A 24,701-nucleotide genomic window follows, 5' to 3' on the forward strand; every position below is an offset into this window, starting at 1 on the left:
AAGTATTATTCAAATCTCAGTTAAATGGTATGCAAATAAATTCTAGAGGATTAAGTGAAATTTCTTCATCGGCCACTTTTTTGATGCTGAGTCAGAGGCCACTGTGACAGGCAGGAAGGAGCATAACAGATCAATTTAGCTTTCTTTATAGGTGGAAATGTTACACCCAGGGACCCTAGAAGTAGAAACATGCTTACATTTGTGAAAACGTTTTAAAGGAAAAAAAAGATATATTTATTTAAGAAAGAAGAAATAAATATTGTTAGAGTGTCCTGCTGTGACAGATGTACATGGTGGGGAAGATAGTTTTTTTTCCCTATTTCAGTTCAGTTCAGTTTATTATATTTATATGCCGCCCTTTTCCCCCGAAGGGGACTCAGGGCGGCTCACAACTCAAACCGAGGAAGGGGGATACAAACAAAAAATTTTAAAAAACAGCAAGCATAACAATATATAATTTAAAACTCACAACAGTCATACCATTCGAGACGGGGGCAACAGCTCTTTAGCCCCAGGCCTGTCGGAACAGCCAGGTTTTGAGGGCTTTGTGGAAGGCCTGGAGGGTGGTGAGGGTTCGAATCTCCACGGGGAGTTCGTTCCAGAGGGTCGGAGCAGCCACGGAGAAGGCTCTCCTCCTGGTAGTCGCCAGTCGACACTGGCCGGCGGATGGAATTCGGAGGAGGCCTAATCTGTGGGATCTAATCGGTCTAGTGGAGGTAATTGGTAATTGGTAATTTATTTATTTGGTTTCTATAACTGCCCAACAACTCAGGGCAGCTCACTATTGAGAAACACATATTACAGTTAAGATCTTAAAAATATTTTAAAACAATAAAAATGTTAAAAATAGCAATAGCACTTAGGCTTATACACTGCTTCATAATGCTTTATAGTATTCTCTAAGCGGTTTAAAAATGTCTCCATATTGCCCCCAACCATCTGGGTCCTCATTTTACTGACCTTGGAAAGATGAGTCAACCTTGAGCCGGTCAGGATCAAACTTCTGACTGCGGGCAGAGTTAGCCTGCAATACTGCATTCTAACCACTGCACCACCACGGCTCATATTAAAAAAAACATTAAAATGCTTTAAAAAAACCACTAAAGAATCTAATTCAAGTACATACAAGCAAGACATTTGGCCTGTTACCAATACAGCCAGGATGCGGGCCCTTGGTGCATGTAGTGACAGACAGGTCTTTAAAGCTAGAACTTATTGTCTGTCCATTGTGCCCCTCTTCACTTTTTTGACTGCAAGATAAACTTATGCCTTGTTAGAATTAAATATAAACTGGCTGAGATACTGCGGTACTTTAGATTCAAGAGAAAGAAATGCATTTTAATGGATATTTTTGATTTATATCCCAAACCTGGCGTATGCAATACAATACAATAGCAGAGTTGGAAGGGACCTTGGAGGTTTTCTAGTCCAACCCCCTGCCTAGGTAGGAAACCCTATTCCGTTCCAGACAAATGGCTATCCAACATCTTCTTAAAGACTTCCAGTGTTGGGATATTCACAACTTCTGGAGGCAACTTCTGTTCCACTGATTAATCGTTCTAACTGTCCAGAAATTTCTCCTCAGTTCTAAGTTGCTTCTCTCCTTGATTAGTTTCCACCCATTGCTTCTTGTTCTACCCTCAGGTGCCTTGGAGAATAGCTTGACTCCTCTTCTTGGTGGCAGCCCCTGAGATATTAGAAGACTGCTATCATGTCTCTCCTAGTCCTTCTTTCTATTAAACTAGACATACCCAGTTCCTGCAACCGTTCTTCATATGTTTTAGTCTCCAGTCCCCTAATCATCTTTGTTGCTCTTCTCTGCACTCTTTCTAGAGTCTCCACATCTTTTCTACATCGTGGCAACCAAAACTGAATGCAGTATTCCAAGTATGGCCTTACCAAGGCATTATAAAGTGGTATTAACACTTCACGTGATCTTGATTCTATCCCTCTGTTTATGTAGCCTACAACTGTGTTGGCTTTTTTGGCAGCTGCTGCACATGGCTGGCTCATATTTAAATGGTTGTCCACTATTACACTTTAGACCATTGATCTATTCAGTATGTGGGGAGATCTTTTTTTTTTCTTCCATTCCTGCTTAGAACTCTCCCAGAGGTGATATTCAGCCGGTTTGGATCGGTTTGGGTGAACTGGTAGTGGCAACCTGCGGGTTGGCCCGCTCACCCGCTTTGGCTCTATGCCATCCTATTTAGCCACGTTTTCTAAGCTGCAAACATGCATGCAAGCCGCAGGTGTGAGCAAAGCGCATGCGTGGAAGGTGCACACTCACGAAGCAAGCCAGCATGCGTGTGTGTGCGGGGCAAACCAGTGGTAAATTTATGTGAAACCCACTTCTGAACTATTCCCATTGTAGGATTTCAAGAGTGTCTTTTCTCAGTTGTGCCCTGCTTCTCCTTTTTCTTCTCCTCCTATTTTTTCTAGAGCCGAGGTGGCGCAGTGGTTAGGGTGCAGTACTGCAGGCCACTTCAGCTGACTGTTATCTGCAGTTCAGCGGTTCTAATCTCACTGGCTCAAGATTGACTCAGCCTTCCATCCTTCCGAGGTGGGTGAAATGAGGACCCAGACTGTGGGGGCAATATGCTGACTCTGTAAACCGCTTAAAGAGGGCTGAAAGCCCTATGAAGCGGTATATAAGTCTAACTGCTATTGCTATTCTATGTCATTCTCATTGGCTTTATTGCCTTTGTGTGAATATATGGAAAAAGGAAAGAAATTCTTTCTTTTTTTCACTGATCTGTACTTAGCATGAAAGGTTAATTCATCTTAAAAAATAAATTTTAAGAAGGGAGGATGGACTTGGTGCATTTGAACATTAGTAATGTGTGAGAGAAACAACCACGACTATCCAAAAACTTCAGCAATAGCAATAGCAGTTAGACTTATATACCTCTTCACAGGGCTTTCAGCCCCTCTCTAAGCGGTTTACAGAGTCAGCATATTGCCCCCATAGTCTGGGTCCTCATTTCACCCACCTCGGAAGGATGGAAGGCTGAGTCAACCCTGAGCCGGTGAGATTTGAACCGCCGAACTGCAGATAACAGTCAGCTGAACTGGCCTGCAGAACTGCACTCCACCCACTGCGCCACCTCGGTTCAGCAGATGCAGCATAAAGCAATCCAAATGATTATGGCCAAACTGACAAGAGGTGCCATGTAATACCAGAAGCTCACTTGCTGCCCATTAGCTTCTGGATACAATTGTCCCTTTTAATACCCTACATGACTCAAGAGTTTATAGTGTCTGTGACCTGCCTTATCCTGCCTTGATTTGGACCATCAAGAAAGATCTGGGAGAGAAGACTTATGGAGGGTCCTGCCACATCTCTAGGAACCCCAGGTTCAAGCTTCCTTCTGTTGAATGTTTGTTGTTGGTGAGTCAGTCTTTACTCATGGCAATATTTTTAGAAGTGATGCAAAGTCACCCAGCTGGCTCCATCTACAAGGCAGAAGTAAAACTAACAGCCACCAGGCTTGTAGATTGGTACCTACCCTGTTTCCCTGAAAAATAAGACTGGGTCTTATTTTCTTTTGACCCCCTAAATAAGCGCTTGGCCTTATTTTCGGAGAGGTCTTATTATTTTTGAGGTGCAGGAGGCGGCGAGCGTGGTCACCTCATAGCTGTTGCTGCTGTGTTGCAATATTTTCAGGGAGGGCTTATTTTCGAGACAGGGCTTATTATGGCGCATGCTCTCAAAAGCCCAATTGGGTTTGTCTTAATATATTTTAGACTGTGTTTGTTAAAAATCTACACCGTGTACGGGCTCTGGGAAGTCGGGGGGGGAGGGAGGTGGGGTCTTAGGGGGGAGGGGGGAGGGGGGATATATAGTATGTGCTAGATTTTAAAGTAACACGATTGCACTTGTATACTGTTGCTCTTTAATTCCAGTGTAAAAATAGGACAAGCTGAATATATTAATAGATAGTAGAAATACACCGAAGGAAGGAGTAGAGGGATAGAAGAAAGAGGGGTAGAGAGGGTGGGAGAGAGGATTGGAGGGAGGGTGAGAAGGAAGGGAGGGAGTGTATTGGGAGAGAGGTGTGGTAGAGTGGGAGGGGAAGTAGGGTAGAGGGGAATGATGGTGAGAAGACGGAAAGTTGGAGGGGGGCGAAAGAAAGGGTGTATGGAGGGTCGAAGAGGTACATTGGGTTTCTATTTGGGGGGGTATTATTGACAAGAGGAATGGCTGTGTTTATTGTTTAATGTTATATGGCCCCGGTTCTGTACAGTACATGTGTGACTGTACAAAAATGAAAATGGAAAATAAAACACATTTACATAAATAACTAAAAAAGCCCAATTGGGCTTATTATTCAGGGAGGTCTCATTTTCGGAGAAACAGGGTACGTTAAATATAAATAACATTTTAAAAATACCCTCATTGAGACATAAGGTTTACATAGCATGCTTCTGCAATCTTTGACCTTGGCGTGTGCTGATCGTTGAGTTTTTGATGGATCTGTGAAATTTAGGAGATCTTACATGCTGTCAGATTGAGTGAAAAATTGCAGCCAGTTGAACTAGTTTGGATTAATTTGCAGGCTTATTTAAATGCCATAATACTGTTCCAGAAAGGTGCTGACAGTGTGAAGGCAAACATCTGAAGGGCAGGTTATCACATTAACATCATATGTATTTCTGTATCAAGTATTTTCATTGGCAATTTTTATTCCTCGAAAGGAGAAAATCTTTGTGAATACCAGCAATTAATTGAAGACCCATCAAGATTAAATTGAACTGATTTGAATGTTATTAAAGAACAATAAGGTTTTACTTTGCACCCCTCCCCCTTCATTTAAATTACTTAAAAGATTGGAGAAATGTTTTTAATTGCTTTAAAGTTTTCCTGTCTGTGAATGATGTGAGAAAGAGATCTGGAAGCCTTGAAGATCCATCTTATCTTTTGAACTGATGTATTGAAAGGTTAATGAAGATAAATAATTGTTTAAAAAGGCACTCCTCCCTCCAAAATTTACAACCCATTGCAATACATTTCTGCAAACATTTTGTTGATGCATGCATAAAGTTTCATCTAAAATATAATGCTGTAGAGCCGTGATGGCGAACCTATAGCACGCGTGCCACAGGTAGCAGTAGAACTGAGGTGGCGCAGTGGTTAGGGTGCAGTACTGCAGGCCACTTTAGCTGACTGTGATCTGCAGTTCAGCGGTTCAAATCTCACCGGCTCAAGGTCGACTCAGCCTTCCATCCTTCCGAGGTGGGTGAAATGAAGACCCGGACTGTGGGGGCAAGTTGCTGACTCAATTTGCTAAAAAAAATTGTAAACCGCTTAGAGAGGGCTGAAAGCCCTATGAAGCGGTATATAAGCCAAATAAATAAATAAATAAATAAATAAATAAATAAATAAATAATAAATAAATAAATAAATAAATAAATAAATAAATAAATAAATAAATAAATAAATAAATAAATAAATAAATATTTGGTGGCATGCCAGCCATGAGCTAATTTTTTGCCCTTCCATAGAGCCAGGGGTGGCTGTTTTCGCCCTCATCAAGCTTCAGGAAAGCCTTCGGAGGCTGAGGAGACTGAAAAAATGCACCAACGGGCCAACCGGAAGTTTAGAAATGATCCGTTTCCAGTTTCCAGAGGGCCTCCAGGGGGCCAGGAAAGCCGTTTTCGCCCTCGCCAGTCTTCAGGAAAGCCTCTGGAGCCTGGGGTGGGGTTGCACATACATGCACACGGTTGGGTCACGTGCATGCGCAGGTGGGCGGAGAAGGATTGAGTGGGCACACGCGCGATAGCGCCCGTGCTAATTTGACACACCATTAGAAAAAGGTTCGCCATCACTGCTCTAGAGAAACATTACTTTTATGAAAATTAACTTTGCCCCAATATTTAAGATTTAAAGTCTGCCATCCATTGAAATTCAGAGACCTCCTGTTATATTATACTCACATTAGAGTGGTTATCTGTAAGAGGTTGCATAGGATAGAAATCCAAAGACAGTTAAAATATTACGACTATATTACCAACTTTTATATTTTTAATACATTAATATTTTGTTAGTGTGAGTGTATCTCTTAACAAATTTTTATCTTGCAATATTTTACTAAGAACCTTAAGTTGAGAGTGATTCATAGCTTAGAAGTGATAGTAGCACTCACTTTTGTGGTTCTTTTATAATTTCCATTAAATATACAAGATAATAATTACATTCCTGACTATTAATATCAACTTTATACCTGTGTTGTATATTGTATGCATACTAATGCTGTAATTAAAATGGTTCCACCACAAATCCGCGAAGCCCTTATCCGCGGAGACATAAGCGCGAAGACTAATTCGCGCCGTTCGAAGCGCTAAGGAAAAACGTGACCCTACCGCGATGACATAATCGCGGAGGGCAAATCTGCGCATTTCCAAGCACTCAGTACCCTAAACCTAACCCTAAACCTAACCCTAACCCTAAACCTAACCCTAACCCTAAAACAAACCCTAAAACAAACCCCTAAATCCAATCCTAACCCTTACCTTAATTGAAATCGGCTTTCTGCTGCGGCGCCGTTTTAAAGCACCCTTCTGTTGCCGCGCTGTTGTCGCGGCGGTGATGTCGCGCAGTGATGATGTCGCAGCTTTAGCGACACGCTTATGTCTCTGCGGATAAGGGCTTCGCGGTTTTGTCGTGCCATGATTAAAAATATAGAAGTGTTGAGCATGTTGCTTAATGAGGTTAGCATTCCTTTTCTGATCCTTTCATCTGCTTGTTATTTTTTTTAAAATGTCTGATTTCATGTGGAAGAGAACTTTTCAATAAACAGTATTGATATGACATGAGCAGGTGAATCCATGCCGTTCTAGGTAACTTCTCTCCTTCCCTTTTTGTCTTCCAGTTTGAAAGGCATGACCCTGCAAATGGTCGAATCACGGAACGCCAATTTGGCAGCATGCTGCTGGCTTATAGTGGAGTACAATCCAAAAAGTTGACTGTGATGCTGAAACAACTCAAGAAGCATTTCCAGGATGGAGTGGTTAGTAACATTTTGCAGCAATATGATGGAAAAGGGCTGGAGAAGTTTATTAAAAAAATAATTGTTTGCATCATAAATGTTCCTGACAGAACAATTAATCAGTTCTCAGAGACCGCCTCCTGCCGATTACCTCTCTCAGACAATTAGATCACACAGGTTAGGTCTCCTCCGGATTCCATCTGCCAGCCAATGTTGGCTGGCGACTCCCCGGGGGAGAGCCTTCTCTGTTGCAGCTCCGGCCCTCTGGAACGAGCTCCCTGTTGAGATCCGGACCCTTACTACCCTCCCGGCCTTCCGCAAAGCCACCAAGTCCTGGCTGTTCCAGCAGGCTGGGGGGGGGGGGGGGGGGGGCTGAGAAGCATTTACCTCCACGGAAATTGTGAATGTTGGTTTTGTTTTTAATATGTTGTCTTTGTCTCGTTTTCCCCCTTTCCCTTGTCTTATGTGAGCTGCCCAGAGTCCTCCGGGAGTGGGCGGCATACAAGACAAATAAATAAATAAATAATAAATAGTGGAATGTCTCATCTCCAGAAGTTGTGGGTGCTCCAACACTGGAGATTTTAAAGAAGAGATTGGACAACCATTTATCTGAAATGGTATAGCAGGGGTGTCAAACTCAAAGTCTGTGGGTGGATCTGGCCCATGGGTGCTTAAATCTGGCCCAGGGGGCCAGCCTAGAAATATCAAAGGACTGGCCCGTGGTGCCTCTGCCAGATAAAACAGGCCGTAGCTGTTTTCGGCCTCCCTGGCCTCTAGCAGCAATCTGCCAGCCAAAAATGAGCTGCGCGGAGGTCCTGGGGGCTCCATTGCGGCCCATTTTCAGCCTCCCCGGCCTTCAGCAGCACTCTGCCCGCTAAAAATGGGACAGCCCATTTTGGGCCGGCAGAGTGCTGCAGGAAACTGGATTGGACTAGATTACAATTATGTGGCCTCAAGTAAGTGCCTGATCTGGATAGAAAACAAACAACATCCTATGTTAATACTACAGTTTAATGTCAGATTTTTCATACTCTAGGTCCATTTAATCTGCAATCAACAATCTATAATTGACATTTCTATTTACTATTCTGGAAATCCACCTCTGCTGTTAGATCTTGTATTATCATGTTATTTATGCTATTGTATTTTTATTATTAGTTGAATAATAAAAATACAATAGGATGAATAGCTTTTCTGCCTGGAAAAGCAATTTACTATTGAAGAATGGGGGTATAAATTTAGAAATAAAAAGTTTAGTGGAGTATGAAAAATAAGTAATAAATGTTGGCCTGTAATATGTGGTAGAAGAGATAGGAAAAATGGTTATAATAAAGAATTGTGAAAAGAAAGAAGGGAAAAAAAAACGTATCTTGAACCTGGATCAAATGCCCACCCCGGCCACTCCTACCATGACCATCCTGCCCCCCCCCCAGCCCTCTGAGGGCAAATACAACTCTGATGCAGCCCTCAATGAAATCGAGTTTGACACCCCTCTGGAATAGGCAGAGTACTGCCAGTTCGCTCAGGGACATGTATACGCAGACGCAAAAAACAAGATGGTGCCGCCTATGGCGCCGCAAAGAGAATCAGTTCAAGAGCATGGCAGGCTGAATTACTACCTACTCAGCCAAACTGATCCGAACCGGTAGGAGCCCACCTCTGGGTATAGGGTTGCCTGCTTGTGCAGGCGGTTGGACTAGAAGATCTCCAAGGACGCTTCCAACTCTGTTATTATGTCATGGAAAGCATAGTACTATATAAGTTACTGTTGTTGGGGTATTCAATGCTAGAAGAAACATTGACCCATAACATTATAAAGAAGTCAAGGCATAGAAACAATGGGGGGAAAGAGCATAACAATATGCTCATCTGAGATCCTTGATCTCCAGTTTAAAGATGGATAATGAATTTTGAATAAACATGCTTGAATTGAAAGGACGTCTTTAGTTTGGATTTTAGCAAAGTGTTTGACAAATCAGTTCAAAATAGTTTAATAAGCAAACCAATTACAGGTTAGCTAGACACATAGCAATGATGGGGATACATAGCTGGCTTCAAGCTATACTCAAAAGAATGCTGTAAATTTATTCACCAAGCTAGAGGTATATATTTGGAATGGAGGATCTCAAAGATCAGAAATGGAGCTTACATTCTTTCAATATTTTTATTAAAGATTCAGCCAGAGGAATGAAAGAAATAGTGATCAAGGTGGCAGATAGCATAAATCGGATGAGATAGTTATTATGTGAATGAGACAGAAATAAAATTGAGAATGATTTTGATTGACAGATGAAAATTTCTTCATTTAAGGAACATTACCTGACTTAGTTACAGTACTTGTGGAAAAGGTCTTAGAGTAATACAGGTAATCCTCAAGTTATAATCACAATTGAGCCCCAAATGTCTGTTGCTAAGTGAGACATTTGTTAAGTGAAGTTTGCCCCGTTTTATGGCGTTTCTTGCCACAGTTGTTAACAGAATCATTGTAATGGCTCCTCTCCTAACTTGAGAAAGTAAAGACTCTTGAAACGGATTATTTTTAATCAAGCAGGATGGAAACCATTAGAAGCAAAGCAGCATCTGAAAACCTTTAGGCCATGCAAATGGGATTAAGCTGATAATGACCCCTCCCCTTTGTCCGAATGCAGATTCTGACCAATACACAAGTGTGAAGATGCTTCCTTAACTCTTCTGCCCTGGGAGTCAATAAAGCACACGTTCCCATGGCTATCTCTAGTTAGACATCAAAGTTATATATCCCACATGGCTACCATAAACATCCCTCCAGAGATGTTGGGACCTTCAGTCTCCCGGTGACAAGAAACCAGTTGTAAAGTTGTAAAACTCAGTTGTTTCAGATGTAGCTAATGATTTAACTCCGAGGCTTCCCTCCTCCCAATTGAATGGCAGTATCACTTTTAGGGATCTGACAATCATTGCAGTTGTTCAGTTAGTAACCCTGTTGTTAAGCAAATCTGCTTCCCATTGACTTTGCTTGTGAGAAGATCACAAAAGGTGATCGTGTGAGCCATCAATACACGCCAGTTGCCAAGCATCTGAATTTTGACTAGATGACCGTGGGGATGCTACAATGGTCATAAGTGTGAAAAACAACCATAAGTCAATTTTTTCAGTGCCATTGTAATTTTGAACTGTCACTAAACCAATGGTTGTAAATCAAGCACTACTGGTAGTTGATTGCAGTCTGGTTGAATCCGGGGGGGTCATGTAGTCTTCAGAAAGACAAGTGAAATTTTAGCGTACATCTACAAAAATTGTTCATTTATTTATTTATTTATTGGTACGATTTATAGGCCGCCCAATCCCGGAGGACTCCGGGCGGCTTACAACGAAGGAAGAAGGAATAATAAAAAATGAAAAGAAAAAGAAAAAATGAAAAACAGGTTAAAATCAACACACATACATTCGTTATGATCGGGGCTGGGCCTCAACAATGAGGTCAACAGCCCCAGGACTGCCAGAATAGGCAGGTTTTCACAGCTTTTCTGAAGGCCATGAGAGTGGGTAAGGTCCGGATTTCTGGGGATAGCTCATTCCAAAGGGTCGGAGCAGCCACAGAGAAGGCTCTCCTCCGGGGAGCCGCCAGCCGACATTGTCTGGCTGACGGCATCTGAAGGAGGCCCACCCTGTGGGATCTCACCGGCCATTGGGAGGAATGTGGCAGTAGGCGGTCTCGCAGGTATTGCTTCCAATGCATGGGAAGTCATTGTTCCCTTTTCTTCTGCTTTACTCAGATACCATATTGAAGAAAAGTGCAGCATAATGAGGTGCAGAAACTTAAGTTTGAAGTAGTTGCTTTAACTATTGTGAATGCTTCAACCTCAATCGGGCCTGTTTCCAAGCTTAAAACACTTCCTGAATCATTGAAAAAGCCCATTTCAAGCTTGAAAAGGTTTGATTTCAGAACATTTTCCACACTTCTAATTCAGAAGAACTGTAACTGATTCAGAAAAGGGCAGAAAAGATATTCAGGAAAACAGAAACTTGAGCCCTGCGAAGAGAGGGGGGAGTTAGATATCTTTAGCCTCAATAAGAGAAGACCGATGTACTAAAAGGAATTACAACCTATTCTTTTTCAGAGTCAGGATATTAAAATTAAAGGAAAGCAGTTTGTGGTTTGATATTAAATGGAGTGAGGGACGATGCGATGACTCAGTGGCTAAGATGCTGAGCTTGTCGAACAGAAAGGTCGACAGTTCGGTGGTTCGAATCTCTAGCGCTGCATAATGGAGTGAGCTCCTGTTACTTGTCCCAGCTTTTGCCAACCTATCAGTTCGAAAGCATGTAAAAAATGTAAGTAGAAAAATAGGAAACACCTTTGTTGGGAAAAGTACAGCGTTCTGTGCACCTTCGGTGTTTAGTCATGCCGGACACATGTACGACGTCTTCGGACAGCGTTGGCTCTTCGGCTTTATAACGGAGATGAGCACTGCCCCCTAGAGTCAGGAATGACCAGTACATATGTGTGAAGAGAATCTCTACCTTACCTTTATTAAATGGTGTACTACTTGGAGAAAAAAGTTTTGCTTTGTTTTTTTTCCTAACCTGGCCTAACCTATATATTTACAACCATATTTTATATTTAGTTTGATATTCTAAATGTCTGTTTTTCTTTTCTGTCCTGAGAATATATACTTTTCAGTAGCCATTGGAGTGAGTTAGGAGTTGAACTGCAGATTTAGAACAAAAGAGAAGGTGAGGGAGAGAAATTATTAAGTATCTATGAATCTATGAATAGTGTGATCCTAAGCATATTTATTTGGAAGCAATTCATACCATGTTCATGAGAAAGTATTCCCAGGAAAAATATGATTGCAGTCTGAGCATTAAAACAAAGGCTGAGAATTAAGTCCAAGGTGCTTTTTTTTGGCGTTTTTACTTCAGAGTGAATTTTCACAATGAATTTGTCTGCACATGGTACCCTCAGGCACCTCTCCATATTGCTGAGTCTGAATTTCTGATAGATTGTAGGACACCCACTCAGTTTTTAATTGACCCTCTCACTATTGAAAACATTCTGACTTTGTATAAATTTCCCCTCTAAGGACAGACTCTTAAGCAGCATCTTGTGACCATCATTTTTTTTGTTTAAATCTCATTGAAGAATCCCTGGAATTCTGCTTGAAAACCACCCAAAGCAGGGGTGTCAAACTCAAGGCCTGGGGGCTGGATCCAGCCTGCGGGGTGCTTAGATCTGGCTCGTGGGACTGCGCTTGGAAACAGCGAAGGGGCGGCCCACAGTGCTTCTGCCAGTGAAAACGGAGCTCGGGAGGACTGTGTGTGGCCATCCCAAGCTCCATTTTCACTGACAGAGGGTTGCAGGAGGCTGTCGCAGCTGAAAACGGAGTTCAGGAGCCCGTTTCCGCTGCCAGAGCACTCGGGCCACCACAGGCGCCTCCAACATAAGTGATGTCGAGCTGGCCATGCCCACCCCAGCCCCCCAAGGTCAATCACAACCCTGATGCGGCCCTCAATGAAATCGAGTTTGACACCCCTGACCCAAAGCAATTCCTTCCTACAGCAAGAGACACATTTAACTCCATAGGTTAACTAACCTCCATGTTATTTAATCACTGTGTGCTCTGAAGTATATATTTGGAAGAAAAGGTAAAAGTATATATTTTGACAAGCAAGCATGCCAAACATACAGGTGCAATAGAAAAGGGCATAAATCAGGTTCCTTCCAGTTTAACCAGCATTGTGGTTTTTTTTTAAAGATATCTTGGCCCGTAGCTCCAGTTATCAAAATGACTGCCAGCACAAGCTCCATTTGCTGGATTGCTATCAGGCAGTTTGGGGATTATCGGATCAAGCTAGTAGACACAGAATGACTGCAATATATCCTTCTATCCAACATCTCTTAGCCTGAATAATTTTGCAGTGAAATATTCAGGGCAAAAATGACTCCTTTTAAATCATGATTGGACAACCCGAATGTTCAGGCAAATTTCAGTTCTTCAGCAAGTCCATTTAACTTCATAATGCCATTAAAAGTATTTTCTCTGATTCGTAACGGTTTCCTCTGAACTTTGTTTTATTAATAGCTTGTAAGAAAGATGATCTTCTCTTGAGCAACTTATGTAAGTCATTTTTAGCATTGACATGCTCTGCGTGCTTTAGCTGTGAAGATAGTGTGGACTCATTCATTATTATCCAGTATCTGGAAGTCATCCGTGCTATTAAATTTCTGTTCCGGTTGTAAAGGAGTTTAGAGATGGCCTTGAGGAAGATTTGAAAGAACTTTTAAAGGAGAGATAAGAAATACACCAAGCATGTTGGTGAACCTATGGAATGCATGCCAGAAGCGGCACACGGGGCCATCCTGCATGGGATGTGTGGCCTCACTGGCTCCTCTTTTGCACGCCTGTGGCTGCACGCATGCTGGCCAGCTGGCCTTCGTGGCGCAGGAGTGCCGAAACCTGGAAGGGCAGCATTCCATGCATGTGTGCACTGGCACCTGAGCTTACGGGTTTCTAGCGCCTGTATGTGCGACAGCCAGCTGTTCATCAGGCGCACAATGTGCTGGAAACCGGAAGTTTGGTGCTGGTGCACGCATGGGCAATGAAATTCTGCTCTTTTGGCGTTCCCATGTGCATAAAAGACAGCAAGGCAACACGTTCTTTGCGGGATGGTTTTGCGTGCCATTTCCGGCATGCAGTGATGAAAAAGGTTTGCCTTCACTGCACTAAGTCATTGGATAGTTGTTGTTGATGATGCAACAATAAAGTAGCATTCCTGAAATCCTCGATGTGTCTTTTTTTTGAACTGGCCTACCTTGAATGGGTGACATCTGTCCTGAAAGCCAGTCTCTCTCTCTCTGCTTCATCTTACACCAAACAAAATCTAGGTAGTTATTTTGAACTTCTTTCTCACCTTTCTTTCAAATATTGGATTGTGACATCGCTTCTCCAAGTTTCTCCTTAATGGCATGTGCTTTGCTTCCCCCTTAGCAGCAGTTTCAGTCCAGGATCGGTTCCACCACAAAACCGCGTTCGACTAAAGGGCACTCGACGAAACCGCGTAGCTGACATCATCACAGCGCGACAACAGCACGGAGAAAAAAGCACGCTGTAAACGCTAAACCTAAAATTAACCCCTAAACCTAAACCTAACCCACCTAATCCTAAACCTAACCCTAAACCTAACCCTTAACCTAACCCTTAACCTAACCCTAAACCTAACCCTTAACCTAACGTTAAACCTAATCCTAACCCTTAACCTAACCCTAACCCTTAACCTAACCCTAAACCTAACCCTTAACCTAACCCTAAACCTAACCCTTACCTTAACTTGAATCGGCTTGCTTTCAAAGCGCTATTTAAAGCACCCTTCTTTCTCCGCGCTCGCTGTTGTCGCCCTGTTGATGACGTCAGCGACGCGGTTTAATCGGGCGCGCTTTAGTTGAGCGTGGTTTTGTCGTGCCACGTCCAGGATCATCCCTAAATTCCTTTACACCAGTTAATTCAGATGTCTAAAACTTACTAAAATTGTTGTATTTTCTCCACTTGTTTTTTTTAAAAAACAGAAGTTTCTCCTCTTTTGTATAATCATATTTCTCTTTAAATGTTACTTTAATATCTTATCCCATATTTTGATTACAAAGCGCAAAGGACAGAACCTATTTTTGCTTTGTTTTGCCTCCCAGAATTCTCCACATCTTAAAAGTTTCCAAAGTTAAGAAACACTGGTTTAGATAATATAGGACCAAACCTAATTCTAACTTAATTACATGTAGGGTTCCTTTGGTTTTTCAAATTAATTGTCAGACTCAAGTAACTAGGAACAGGAGATTAGTTCAAAGCACTTCACATTTATTAAATGCTATCTATACACATTACAGTTGTCATCTATGGCTGTGAAAGTTGGACCACAAGAAAGGCTGAGCGCCAAAGAATTGAGGGCTTTGAACTATGGTGCTGGAGAAGACTCCTGCGAGTCCCTTGGACTGCAAGGTGATCAAACTGGTCAGTCCTAGAGGAGATCAATCCTGACTGGTCTTGAGAAGGCCAGATCCTGAAGATGAAACTCAAATACTTTGGTCACCTAATGAGAAGGAAGGACTCACTGGAGAAGAGCCTAATGGTGGGAAAGATTAAGGGCAAAAGAAGAAGGGGACGAAGAGAATGAGGTGACTGGATGGAGTCACTGGAGCAGTAGGCGTGAGCTTAAATGGACTCCAGAGGATGATAGAGGACAGGAAGGCCTGGAGGAACGTTGTCCATGGGGTCACGATGGGTCAGACACGACTTTGCAACTAACAACAACACCTATACACAAGAATCTAATCTAACAGTCAAGGCAAAGTTAGCACTAGATAGGAGGGTAGCAATCCTAAACTGATGAAGCATTTGACCCTGCCTTCTTTCTCAGCCTGGGTATCTCCTACATCAATTTGAGGAATTCCAATTTTCATGCAAATTACACCACTCAGGGGCATTCCCCCCCCCTAAAATTAATTGTCCTCAAGGAATGTGATTTTCTTTAAATCAGGGATGGAAAGAAAGTTCAACATTTTTGCTCTCGTCTTGTAGTCCCCTGTTAAAATCCCTACTCTACAATGTATTCTTAAAACACTAAGTGCTGTTTCTGTCTCTTCAAGCACAGGTTTTATCCTGCATCTTCTAAAAGTCCAGATTCGACACCTATTTTTTATTTCTCTCTTCAAACCAAGGGCTCCAGAATACTCATTCAAATATATCTTGACTCATCTCCACCCTAGATTCTTGACTAACTGCCATACAAATAAAATAATTATTTAGAAATTCGAATATCTTAATTTAACAGTTGCTATGCTTGTCATTTGGAACAGTGTCTAGGAGAAATAGAATTCCCATATAAAAAGGCAAAACTGTGTGGCCTCTTTTTCTAATTGGCATTGCACAGCTTACGTGCTTACTGGCTATTGATCTTCACAACACCACAGCAACTGCTCATTTTCATCAAGCGCGGGGAAAATAATTGAATATCTGCATGTCGACAAGAAGATTTACAAATTGCATAATATCCGAGACAATGAATACAAATCATAGTTCCATACTGGTAGCTTGCATTGTTAGCAATTGTTTAGAACTTAGTGTTTCTTTAAATAGATTTGAATACCCATAGAAAGGATTCAAGAGTAGCGGTTTGTGTTCAAATTGTAGAGCAAACTAATTAAACTAAACAAATCATCTACTGCGGAACCGGCTTGCTGAAATTCAGACTTAATTATTCCTGCTTTCGGCCGGTTTTTTTCCTCCTTGAAAAAAAAAACAGTATTTCTTACCACTCAGCTGTTCCACAAGAATATGTGTAGCAAATGTGTTTTGTGTTAAACCTGCCTATTCCGTTTTTAGCATAATTTAATCTTGCAAGCAACGTACTATAGTATAGCTGTATGTGGCAAATTGATTACAAACTGGGAAATTGGTTTTCTATTCTATCCAGCAAAATCAAATGAGTCATTTAAAATGTTACTTCTGTTTGGCTTACTAATTTGTTTTTCATTATTTTTTTACCTATTTGCACTTTGTCATTTTCATTTTTAGATACTCCTATTTTGGCACCACTATTCTTTTCCTCAGGCAGGTGGCAGGCATCCTTGGCATTAAAAATGCACATTTTTGTAGTTTTTATTCCTAGAATAGGCACTTCTGGCAAATGTAGTATAAAATGGATCCTACTGTAGTAAATACCTTCTGTATAGTATGTGAAAGCGTAAAGCTGCAAGTGATGTTAGTAGATGTGAAAACGTTTACCAAACAGGAAAAATACAGTGGGGGTAAGACATCCCTAACACCCCTCAGCAGGTGTGTTCTGTTAAGATGCAGCCTGTTGTGCCTTTAAATGGCTTCTATTGTATTACCGTAAAATGGGTTCTACTGTGCAGCGCAGTGGAGTTGCCATGGTAATGGTTTCACAGTACTCCACAAGGGAGCTCCCTCTAGTAAGGAGGAAAATCCAACATTAGAAATTAGGTTTGGTCCCGACATTTTCCCCTATAAATAAATACCCGGGCAATGCTGGGTTATCAGCTAATATAAAATAAATAACTGCATAAGCATCCAACCATACTTTAGAAATTAGGAACAGCAGGTAAGAAGCATGCTAGTTCATAGTTCAATTTGTAAATGCTTTGACATACAATAAGTTGACAGCTAAATATTTCTAAATTTCTAGAGGAATAAACAGATTCGTTTCCTCCATTGCTAAAAACAAGAGGCCATTTGAATTGATCTGATGGATTGGTAAAATTGGCTAAGATTTGAGCTAAAGTGAAGCTGATTATATTATTATAGTAATGATGATGTTTATCCCAGAGAAATAGGCTGGATTCATATACCAAGAAAAGATAGCTAAGTCAAAAATGGATTGCAAATATGAAATTGTGTGAATTTATACATTGACAGCATTCTTGTTTTCTACTTATTTTTTCCCCTTTAAATATGTTGTTTTCTTTATCTTCACTGCAGGGACTAACATTTGAGGAAGTAGAAAATTTCTTTACATTCCTGAAAAACATAAATGATGTTGATACAGCTTTAAGTTTCTACCACATGGCTGGAGCATCTCTTGATAAAGGTAATCAACATTTTCCCACCTGATATTTTAAAGAAAAAAATAAAAACAATTATATTCACTTTTACCAGATGTTAGAACGTGCAGGTTTTGTGATATTCTGAATGTTTAAAAACCCTTCATGAAATCATTCTTCAATTTATCATGAAACAGTTCAACAGTATAACATTTACAGTCTATAAGCAGATATCCATCAACTGTATTTTTCAGAGTATAAGACACACCTTTTTCCCTCAAAAAAGAGGCTGAAAATCTGGGTGCGTCTTATACACTGAATACAGCATTTTTTGCCTCCCAAAACTCCGCCCCTTCACCAAAATGGCCATGCATAGCCTTTAGGAGGCTTTCAGAGAGCTCCTGGGGGCTGGGGAGGGCAGAAATGAGCAAAAAACGGTACGTTTTGCCCCCCCAGATCCCAGCAGCACTCTTTCTAAAGGCTATCCATTTTTTTTGACAAAAAACGGCCCTGTTTTTGTGAAAAATGGACCAGTTTTTGCTTGTTTTTTGCCCCCACCCCCCAGGAGCACTCTACAAGCCTCCTAAGGGCTATTCATGGCCTTTTTGAGGGGGGGGGAATGGGCCCATTTTCGTGAAAAATGGGCTGTTTTGGGGAGGTTTGCAGAGTGCAAAAACTTTTTTAAAAAAATTTTCTCTTCAAAACCTTGCTGCGTCTTTTGCTCCAGTGCGCCTTATACTCCGAAAAATACAGTAACTCTGACTATCTAATTCTAGGTAGTCCCTAGTAAATAATATAAGTAGGCATTAAAGCTCTTTCTCAACAGAAGCACCATATCTGAGCATTCAGAGTGAACCTATACTACCAATGTGTTAGCTTTCTGTATCCAGTGAATTTTGTATATATGGATAAAATTATAATGTTAACTGAGTGTGTGTTTGAAAATTACAATGACTCTACCATACTGATAGGCTAGAGGTGAATATGTACTCCAGAGCAGTGAGGTTTTTTGCACCTATTTTGGCCATAATCCACAGTGGCTTAGTGACTCAGTGACGCTGTGGCTCAATAGCTGAGCTTGTCGATCAGAAAGGTCTTCAGTTCGGCGGTTCGAATCCCTAGCGCCACGTAACAGAGTGAGCTCCCATTACTTGTCCCAGCTTCTGTCAACCTAGCAGTTCGAAAGCACATAAAAAATGCAAGTAGAAAAATAGGAACCACCTTTGGTGGGAAGGTAACAGCGCTCTGTGCGCCTTCGGTGTTTAGTCATGCCGTCCACATGACCACGGAGATGTCTTCTGACAGCGGTGGCTCTTCAGCTTTGAAATGGAGATGAGCACTGTCCCCTAGAGTCGGGAACGACTACCACATATGTGCAAGGGGAACCTTTGCCGTTACCTGGCCATAATCCAATTATGGAAGGTATTTAAGAAAGAATCCTCTTAATTTAATTTCTAGGGTGTCAATACTTGTCGCTGGCTGGGTTCTATCTCAGTCTTCAGCCTCACTGCACCAACTGGCAAACAGGATTACCGTAATTGCATTGCAGCTTTTGGTTACTTTGTGGATGCCCCCTAAACTCTTTCTCCCTGCTACTCTTTAAGATAAATTAAGGTGGACTGCACTTGAAAAAGATTTTAGCACAGCACTTGGTATTAAATATTTTGTTTGTTTGTTTCTTTATTAGATTTATATCTTCTTTGTACACTAGCTCAAGGCAATTTACATAATATTCTGTCCTTTTTTTTCCACCTACATCAGGGATGTTAAACTCAAAGCCCGTAGGTGGATCCAACCTGCAGGGTGCTTAGATCTGGCCCGCAGGGCTGCCCTGGAAATAGCAAAGGGCCAGCCTGCGGTGCCTCTGCCAATGAAAACAGAGCTCAAAACGGCCGCGTGTGACCCTCCCAAGCTCTGTTTTTACTGGCAGAGGATTGCAGGAGACCGTCCCAGCCGAAAACGGAGCTCATGAGCCTGTTTTCACTAGCAGGGCACTTGGATTGCCACAGGCGCCCCTGACACAAATGACATCAAGCTGGCCACACCCACCCTAGCCATGCCAAACACAACCCTGATGTGGGCTTCAATGAAATTGAGTTTGACACCCCTGACCTACATTAACCTTCCCAAATAGGTTGTTGATTGGTGCAGAAGCACTATGAGCGTCCGTAGGTGAAGGGGGCCTTGAATTTAGGTCGCCCCACTCCTTCAAATACCGTACCCCACTGGCTGTTGTCTGTCTCAATGTTGTCTTCTCAGCACCAGGCAGCATCTTATCCTGACACCAAGTGCGCACAATGTCTGCAATAAACTTCATGCATTTTGTGATATCGTATGAAGCATATTCATCCAAGTTCAATGGAGTCTTGTTTTTCTTGTGCTGTAGCATATGTTACAATTTCCCCAAAGCTGCTGCAGATTTTCAGACACTGGAAAGATATTTCACTGAATTATAAAGCAGGAAGATTTTAAATAATATAAATATCATTTGCATAATTCATGCTGTGGCAGCTATTACTTCTTTTTCCCTGTCCCAGTTCTATGTGAATGTTCCATGTAGTTGGTCTATCAAGAAAGTGGAATTACCCTGTTTTCCCTAAAATAAGACCTCCCCAGATAATAAGCCCAATCGGGCTTTTGAGCGCATGCACTAAAATAAGCCCTCCCCGAAAATAGTGCAACACAGCAGCAGCCATGAGGTGACCTCACTCACTGCCTCCTGCCCCTCAAAAATAAAAGTAATAAGGCCAAGCGCTTATTTCAGGGTCAAAAGAAAACAAGACCCTGTCTTATTTTCGGCAAACACGGTACTGTCTTGAACAGAGAATTTTGAGCATTCTAAAAAGGAATCTGGGTCCAAGTTAGTTTAGAAACACAATTTTAAATATGAGTGACTAGGCTTAAGTTCAGTTTCACACTTCCAGTTGTAATTAAAAATTTTATGAGTTAGAAAGTGAAACACTTAGATTTTTTTTTCTAAAGGTTTATCCAAACATCCTTGTTATTTATTTATTTGTTGGTTTCCCATCTTTATTATTTTATAACTCAAAGCAGCGAACATATACAACACATTTTCCTTCTCCTACTTTCCTCTCAATAACAACCGTGTGAGGTGAGTTGGGCTGAGAGAGAATAACTGGCCCAATATCACCTAGATGGCTTTCATAGCTGAGGCAGGAGCTGAACTCATGGTCTCTTGCTTTCTACCTAGCATCTTAACCATTAGACCAAATTGGCTGTCTTAGGTGAGATAGGCAGAATAAAGATCTGATTAATTAATTGTCGGCTGTAAGCCAGAGATTCTTGGCTAACTGTTCTTTAAGGAGTTGGGCTGATGGGCTGCCTCCATCTTATTCCTCATCCAGAGTTGGAGGCCAACTAAGTCTGTATGTTTTGCCCTATTTCAGGGGTGAAATTCAGCTGGTTTTGACAGGTTCTGGAGAACCGGTAGCGGAAATTTTAACTAATTCGGAGAACCAGTAAATACCACCTCTAACTGGCCCCAGAGTGGGGTGGGAATGGAGATTTTGCAATATCCTTCCCCCAAGAGTGGGGAGGGAATGGGGATTTTACAGTATCCTTCCCCTGCCACGCTCACAGAACTGGTAGTAAAAAATAATTGAATTTCACCACTGGCCTATTTCCATCTTTTCCAAGTACAAACGTTGCCATTTCACATGATTTTGATAGCTCAGAGGTGACTGTGGTGAGGACAGCATGTTCAGCAGTCCAATTCCTATTGGCTGCTTTCCCCAAAGTAAGACCAAACCGGAAAATAAGTCCTAGCATGATTTTTCAGGATGCTCGTAATATAAGCCCTACCCCCCCAAATAAACCCCAGTTAAGATCATCAACCAGAAGGGTGCATTTAGTACTGTATGTATATTCATGTTTATATAAAGAGGTTTTTATGTAGTTTCCATTATGCCTTGCCAATCATTTCTATTTTTGTTGCATTAAGTATCGATCAGAGGAATGTCCTATTTTACTTAAAGGCTCACATCAAACAAGCTGCAATGTTCGTTTAAAAAAAAGTTTGCATTTTAATTACTAGCATCTGTTCCATAAACAAAGTTTAGTATTTAGTTAGTGCACAGTTATTAGATCCATAATATGGATCCTGGTTTTCTGGGAAAATAAATTATACAAAATGGATCGCTGAGCATGTGATTGACAACCGAAAATCCTCCACTTCCTGTTTATCTTATCTGAACGAGATTTATTTAATATATTCTCCCCTATACACAGATAAGGAATTTGCCCATTTCGCCCTGAGAGGAGTAGAAATATGTTCTGGATGAGATTTAGGCAGCCATGAGTCCCCTTCGGGGGAAAAGGGCAGCATATAAATTTAATAAACTGAACTGAACTGAAACAGAAAAGGCATGAATTACGAGGGCTGCATCGTGTCCAAAGCCATTTTAGGGGGAAATTTGGATTTCAGTGGACTTAAAAGGCTATGCAAACTAATAATGCCAGTAAAAAGACTAATCAGCATAGGAATCAAATTTTAGGTTGCTTGCACTGAGCCTTGCCAAGTCATCCACCTGCATAAATACTTTGCTTTGAATTTTTAATGAAGCAGGCGAGGTGCTCTGTTTTTTCATTGCATCCCAGACCTTCTGTGATCTGATTCTGTTGAATTAAAATATAGCCTCCTTCACTGCGGTTGAAGAATGGTTTCAGCTGGCCAGACTATTCAGCAAAATGTCAGTGTGTGCAGAACAGTCGCTGGAAATCACTGAGAAAAGAAATCTTACATTAAACCTAATTACATTGGCTACTTCTACTAGCTGCTCTCCAAGATCTTGTGCTGAAGTTTTTTTCCACAGTTCTGTTCACCCTAGATCAGGGGTCTCCAAAGTTGGCAATTTTAAGCTGGCTAGGGGAATTCTGGGAGTTGAAGTCCGCAAGTCTTAACGTTGCAGGTTTGGAGATCCCTGCCTAGATGCTTAGCTGTGGATGTTGGAAATACAGAAAGATGGGATCTTTATATAGGAACTTTGACATGCAAAATTTCATGCCCCATTTCTGCAAGGTATTCATATCAGGGGTGAAATCCTCCCGGTTCAACCCGGTTTGGCTGAACCAGTAGGGACAATTGTCCTTGGTTCTGTGAACCAGTAGTAAAAAATAGAGCTTCTGCGGATCACACAGTTCAGCTGTGAACCAGGCGATTGTCAGAAGATTCCTCCCCACCCCCTGCTTTTTAAAGCATTTTTTCCCTGCCAGTTTGGGAGGGTGCTGCGAAAGAAAGGGAGGGAGGGAGGGAGAAAAAAAGGAGAGGAAGGAAATTTGGCACTAGATGCAGCTTCAGAAGATACCTTGAAAGAGCACAACAATCCAGAGCTGGAAGGGACCTGGAGGTCATCTAGTCCAACCCCCTGCTCCAGCAGGACATTGTTAAAGTGAGTTTCTGTCTTTCGACTCCGCCGGTCACATGACTACATAGCCACGCCCACCCAGTCACACGACCCACCACCACCAAACACCCACAGAATCAGTAGGAAATATTTTTAGATTTAACCACTGATTCATATGGAGCCATTACACACAGAGGATAACCCATGATACAGATAGTTTAAAGAGACTGTGAAGTTAAGGCTTAGGAAGAGGAAGACCGAGGTGGCGCAGTGGATAGGGTGCAGTACTGCAGGCCACTTCAGCTGACTGTGATCTGCAGTTCAGCGGTTCAAATCTCACCGGCTCAAGGTCGACTCAGCCTTCCATCCTTCCGAGGTGAGTGAAATGAGGACCCAGAGTGTGGGGGCAAGTTGCTGACTCAATTTGCTAGAAAAAAAATCTGTAAACCGCTTAGAGAGGGCTGAAAGCCCTATGAAGCGGTATATAAGTTAAATTAATAAATAAATAAATAAAATAAAAGACAACTGAAGCATAGAGCACGCCTACTTAGTGAAATTTAATTTAGCAGCTATCACAAGAGCTGGGGGCCTTATTTCATTCTTGGCCTCAAGATGTTCTCTCTCGTGGGAACCTCCTAGGCTGCATTTCCTAGTTGCTGCGGATGTTGTTTTAGCCCCTGCTGCTAGAGCAGTGATGGCGAACCTTTTCAGCACTGAGTACCAAAAAGGTTGTGTAGAAACATCGTACGTGCGCGCGCTCGTCAGAGCCACACTCCAGAAAAGCCGAACTTCCGGTTTCTGGCACACATACATGCCCAACAATCAGGTGGCTGGTGCGCATGCGCGCACCAGTTTTTGGCTCTGCCGCACGCGCAAAGGACAGCTGATCATCACACACATATGCCTGCCAGAAACCCAAAAGGCCAAAAGGCAAGGCCGTACGTGCCAGGCATCATGGCTTCATGTAGCCCTTTGGGCACACTTGCCATAGGTTCGCCATAGAGCCGAGGTGGCGCAGTGGTTAGGGTGCAGTACTGCAGGCCACTTCAGCTGACTGTTATCTGCAGTTCAGCGGTTCTAATCTCACCGGCTCAAGGTTGACTCAGCCTTCCATCCTTCCGAGGTGGGTGAAATGAGGACCCAGACTGTGGGGGCAATATGCTGACTCTGTAAACCGCTTAGAGAGGGCTGAAAGCCCTATGAAGCGGTATATAAGTCTAACTGCTATTGCTATTGCCATCACGGCTCTGGAGCCTTTTACGATGAAAATGAAATTGTGCTGTTAGAATCCTGTGTATGTGTTGCATTGAAAAATTCAGTGCACGTATTTCACATTGGTAAATGCAGCCTTGAGTTGAGATCCATAATTGCCAAGCAATTACAATTACCCTACTTATTGGGTTCAGCTACTCTCATTATGTATTTATTTACAGAGCGCTATACAAACATTTCTATACTCCGCCACTTCGTTTAACTCAAAAGGAACAAAACCATGAAACTGTGTAACAGTTCCAAAGTAATACATTATAAGAACAGTGCAGATCCACCATTGTCACCAAAAGCCTTTTGAAGTCTTCGTGGTCTTGGGAAAGGCAAACAAGGTGAAAGTTTCATGTCCTTTGTAGGCAAAATATTTCATAATGTGGGGGGCCACACTGGGAAAGGCCTTCCGCTCCTTTTACCTCATGTTCTATTTTTGAGTCATTTTCAAGGGCAACCCCATACGAAGTGCAATATCAAAGTTTAGATGTGCAGTGAGGAGGATATGAGTCACCCCACACCATCGTGGTCAAGAAAGTCCGACAAATGATTGAA

The 24,701-nt window shown here is 42.0% G+C and overlaps 1 protein-coding gene across 1 annotated transcript in view; it reads left to right on the top strand.

Moving 5' to 3' along the window:
- The window catches only part of MICU1 (mitochondrial calcium uptake 1), a 205,215-nt gene that overhangs the window by 145,239 nt on the left and 35,275 nt on the right, over positions 1 to 24,701 (top strand). The window contains exons 9-10 of the mRNA XM_087701830.1: positions 6,873 to 7,010; positions 17,462 to 17,570. Coding sequence (XP_087557956.1) covers positions 6,873 to 7,010; positions 17,462 to 17,570 — 247 coding nt within the window. The remainder of the gene's footprint in view (positions 1 to 6,872; positions 7,011 to 17,461; positions 17,571 to 24,701) is intronic.

The sequence above is a fragment of the Thamnophis sirtalis genome, unplaced genomic scaffold, assembly GCF_051295495.1.
Source record: "Thamnophis sirtalis isolate CommonGarterSnake01/CBP01778 unplaced genomic scaffold, rThaSir2_p1.2 scaffold_15, whole genome shotgun sequence".
Classification (NCBI taxonomy): Eukaryota; Metazoa; Chordata; class Lepidosauria; order Squamata; family Natricidae; genus Thamnophis; species Thamnophis sirtalis.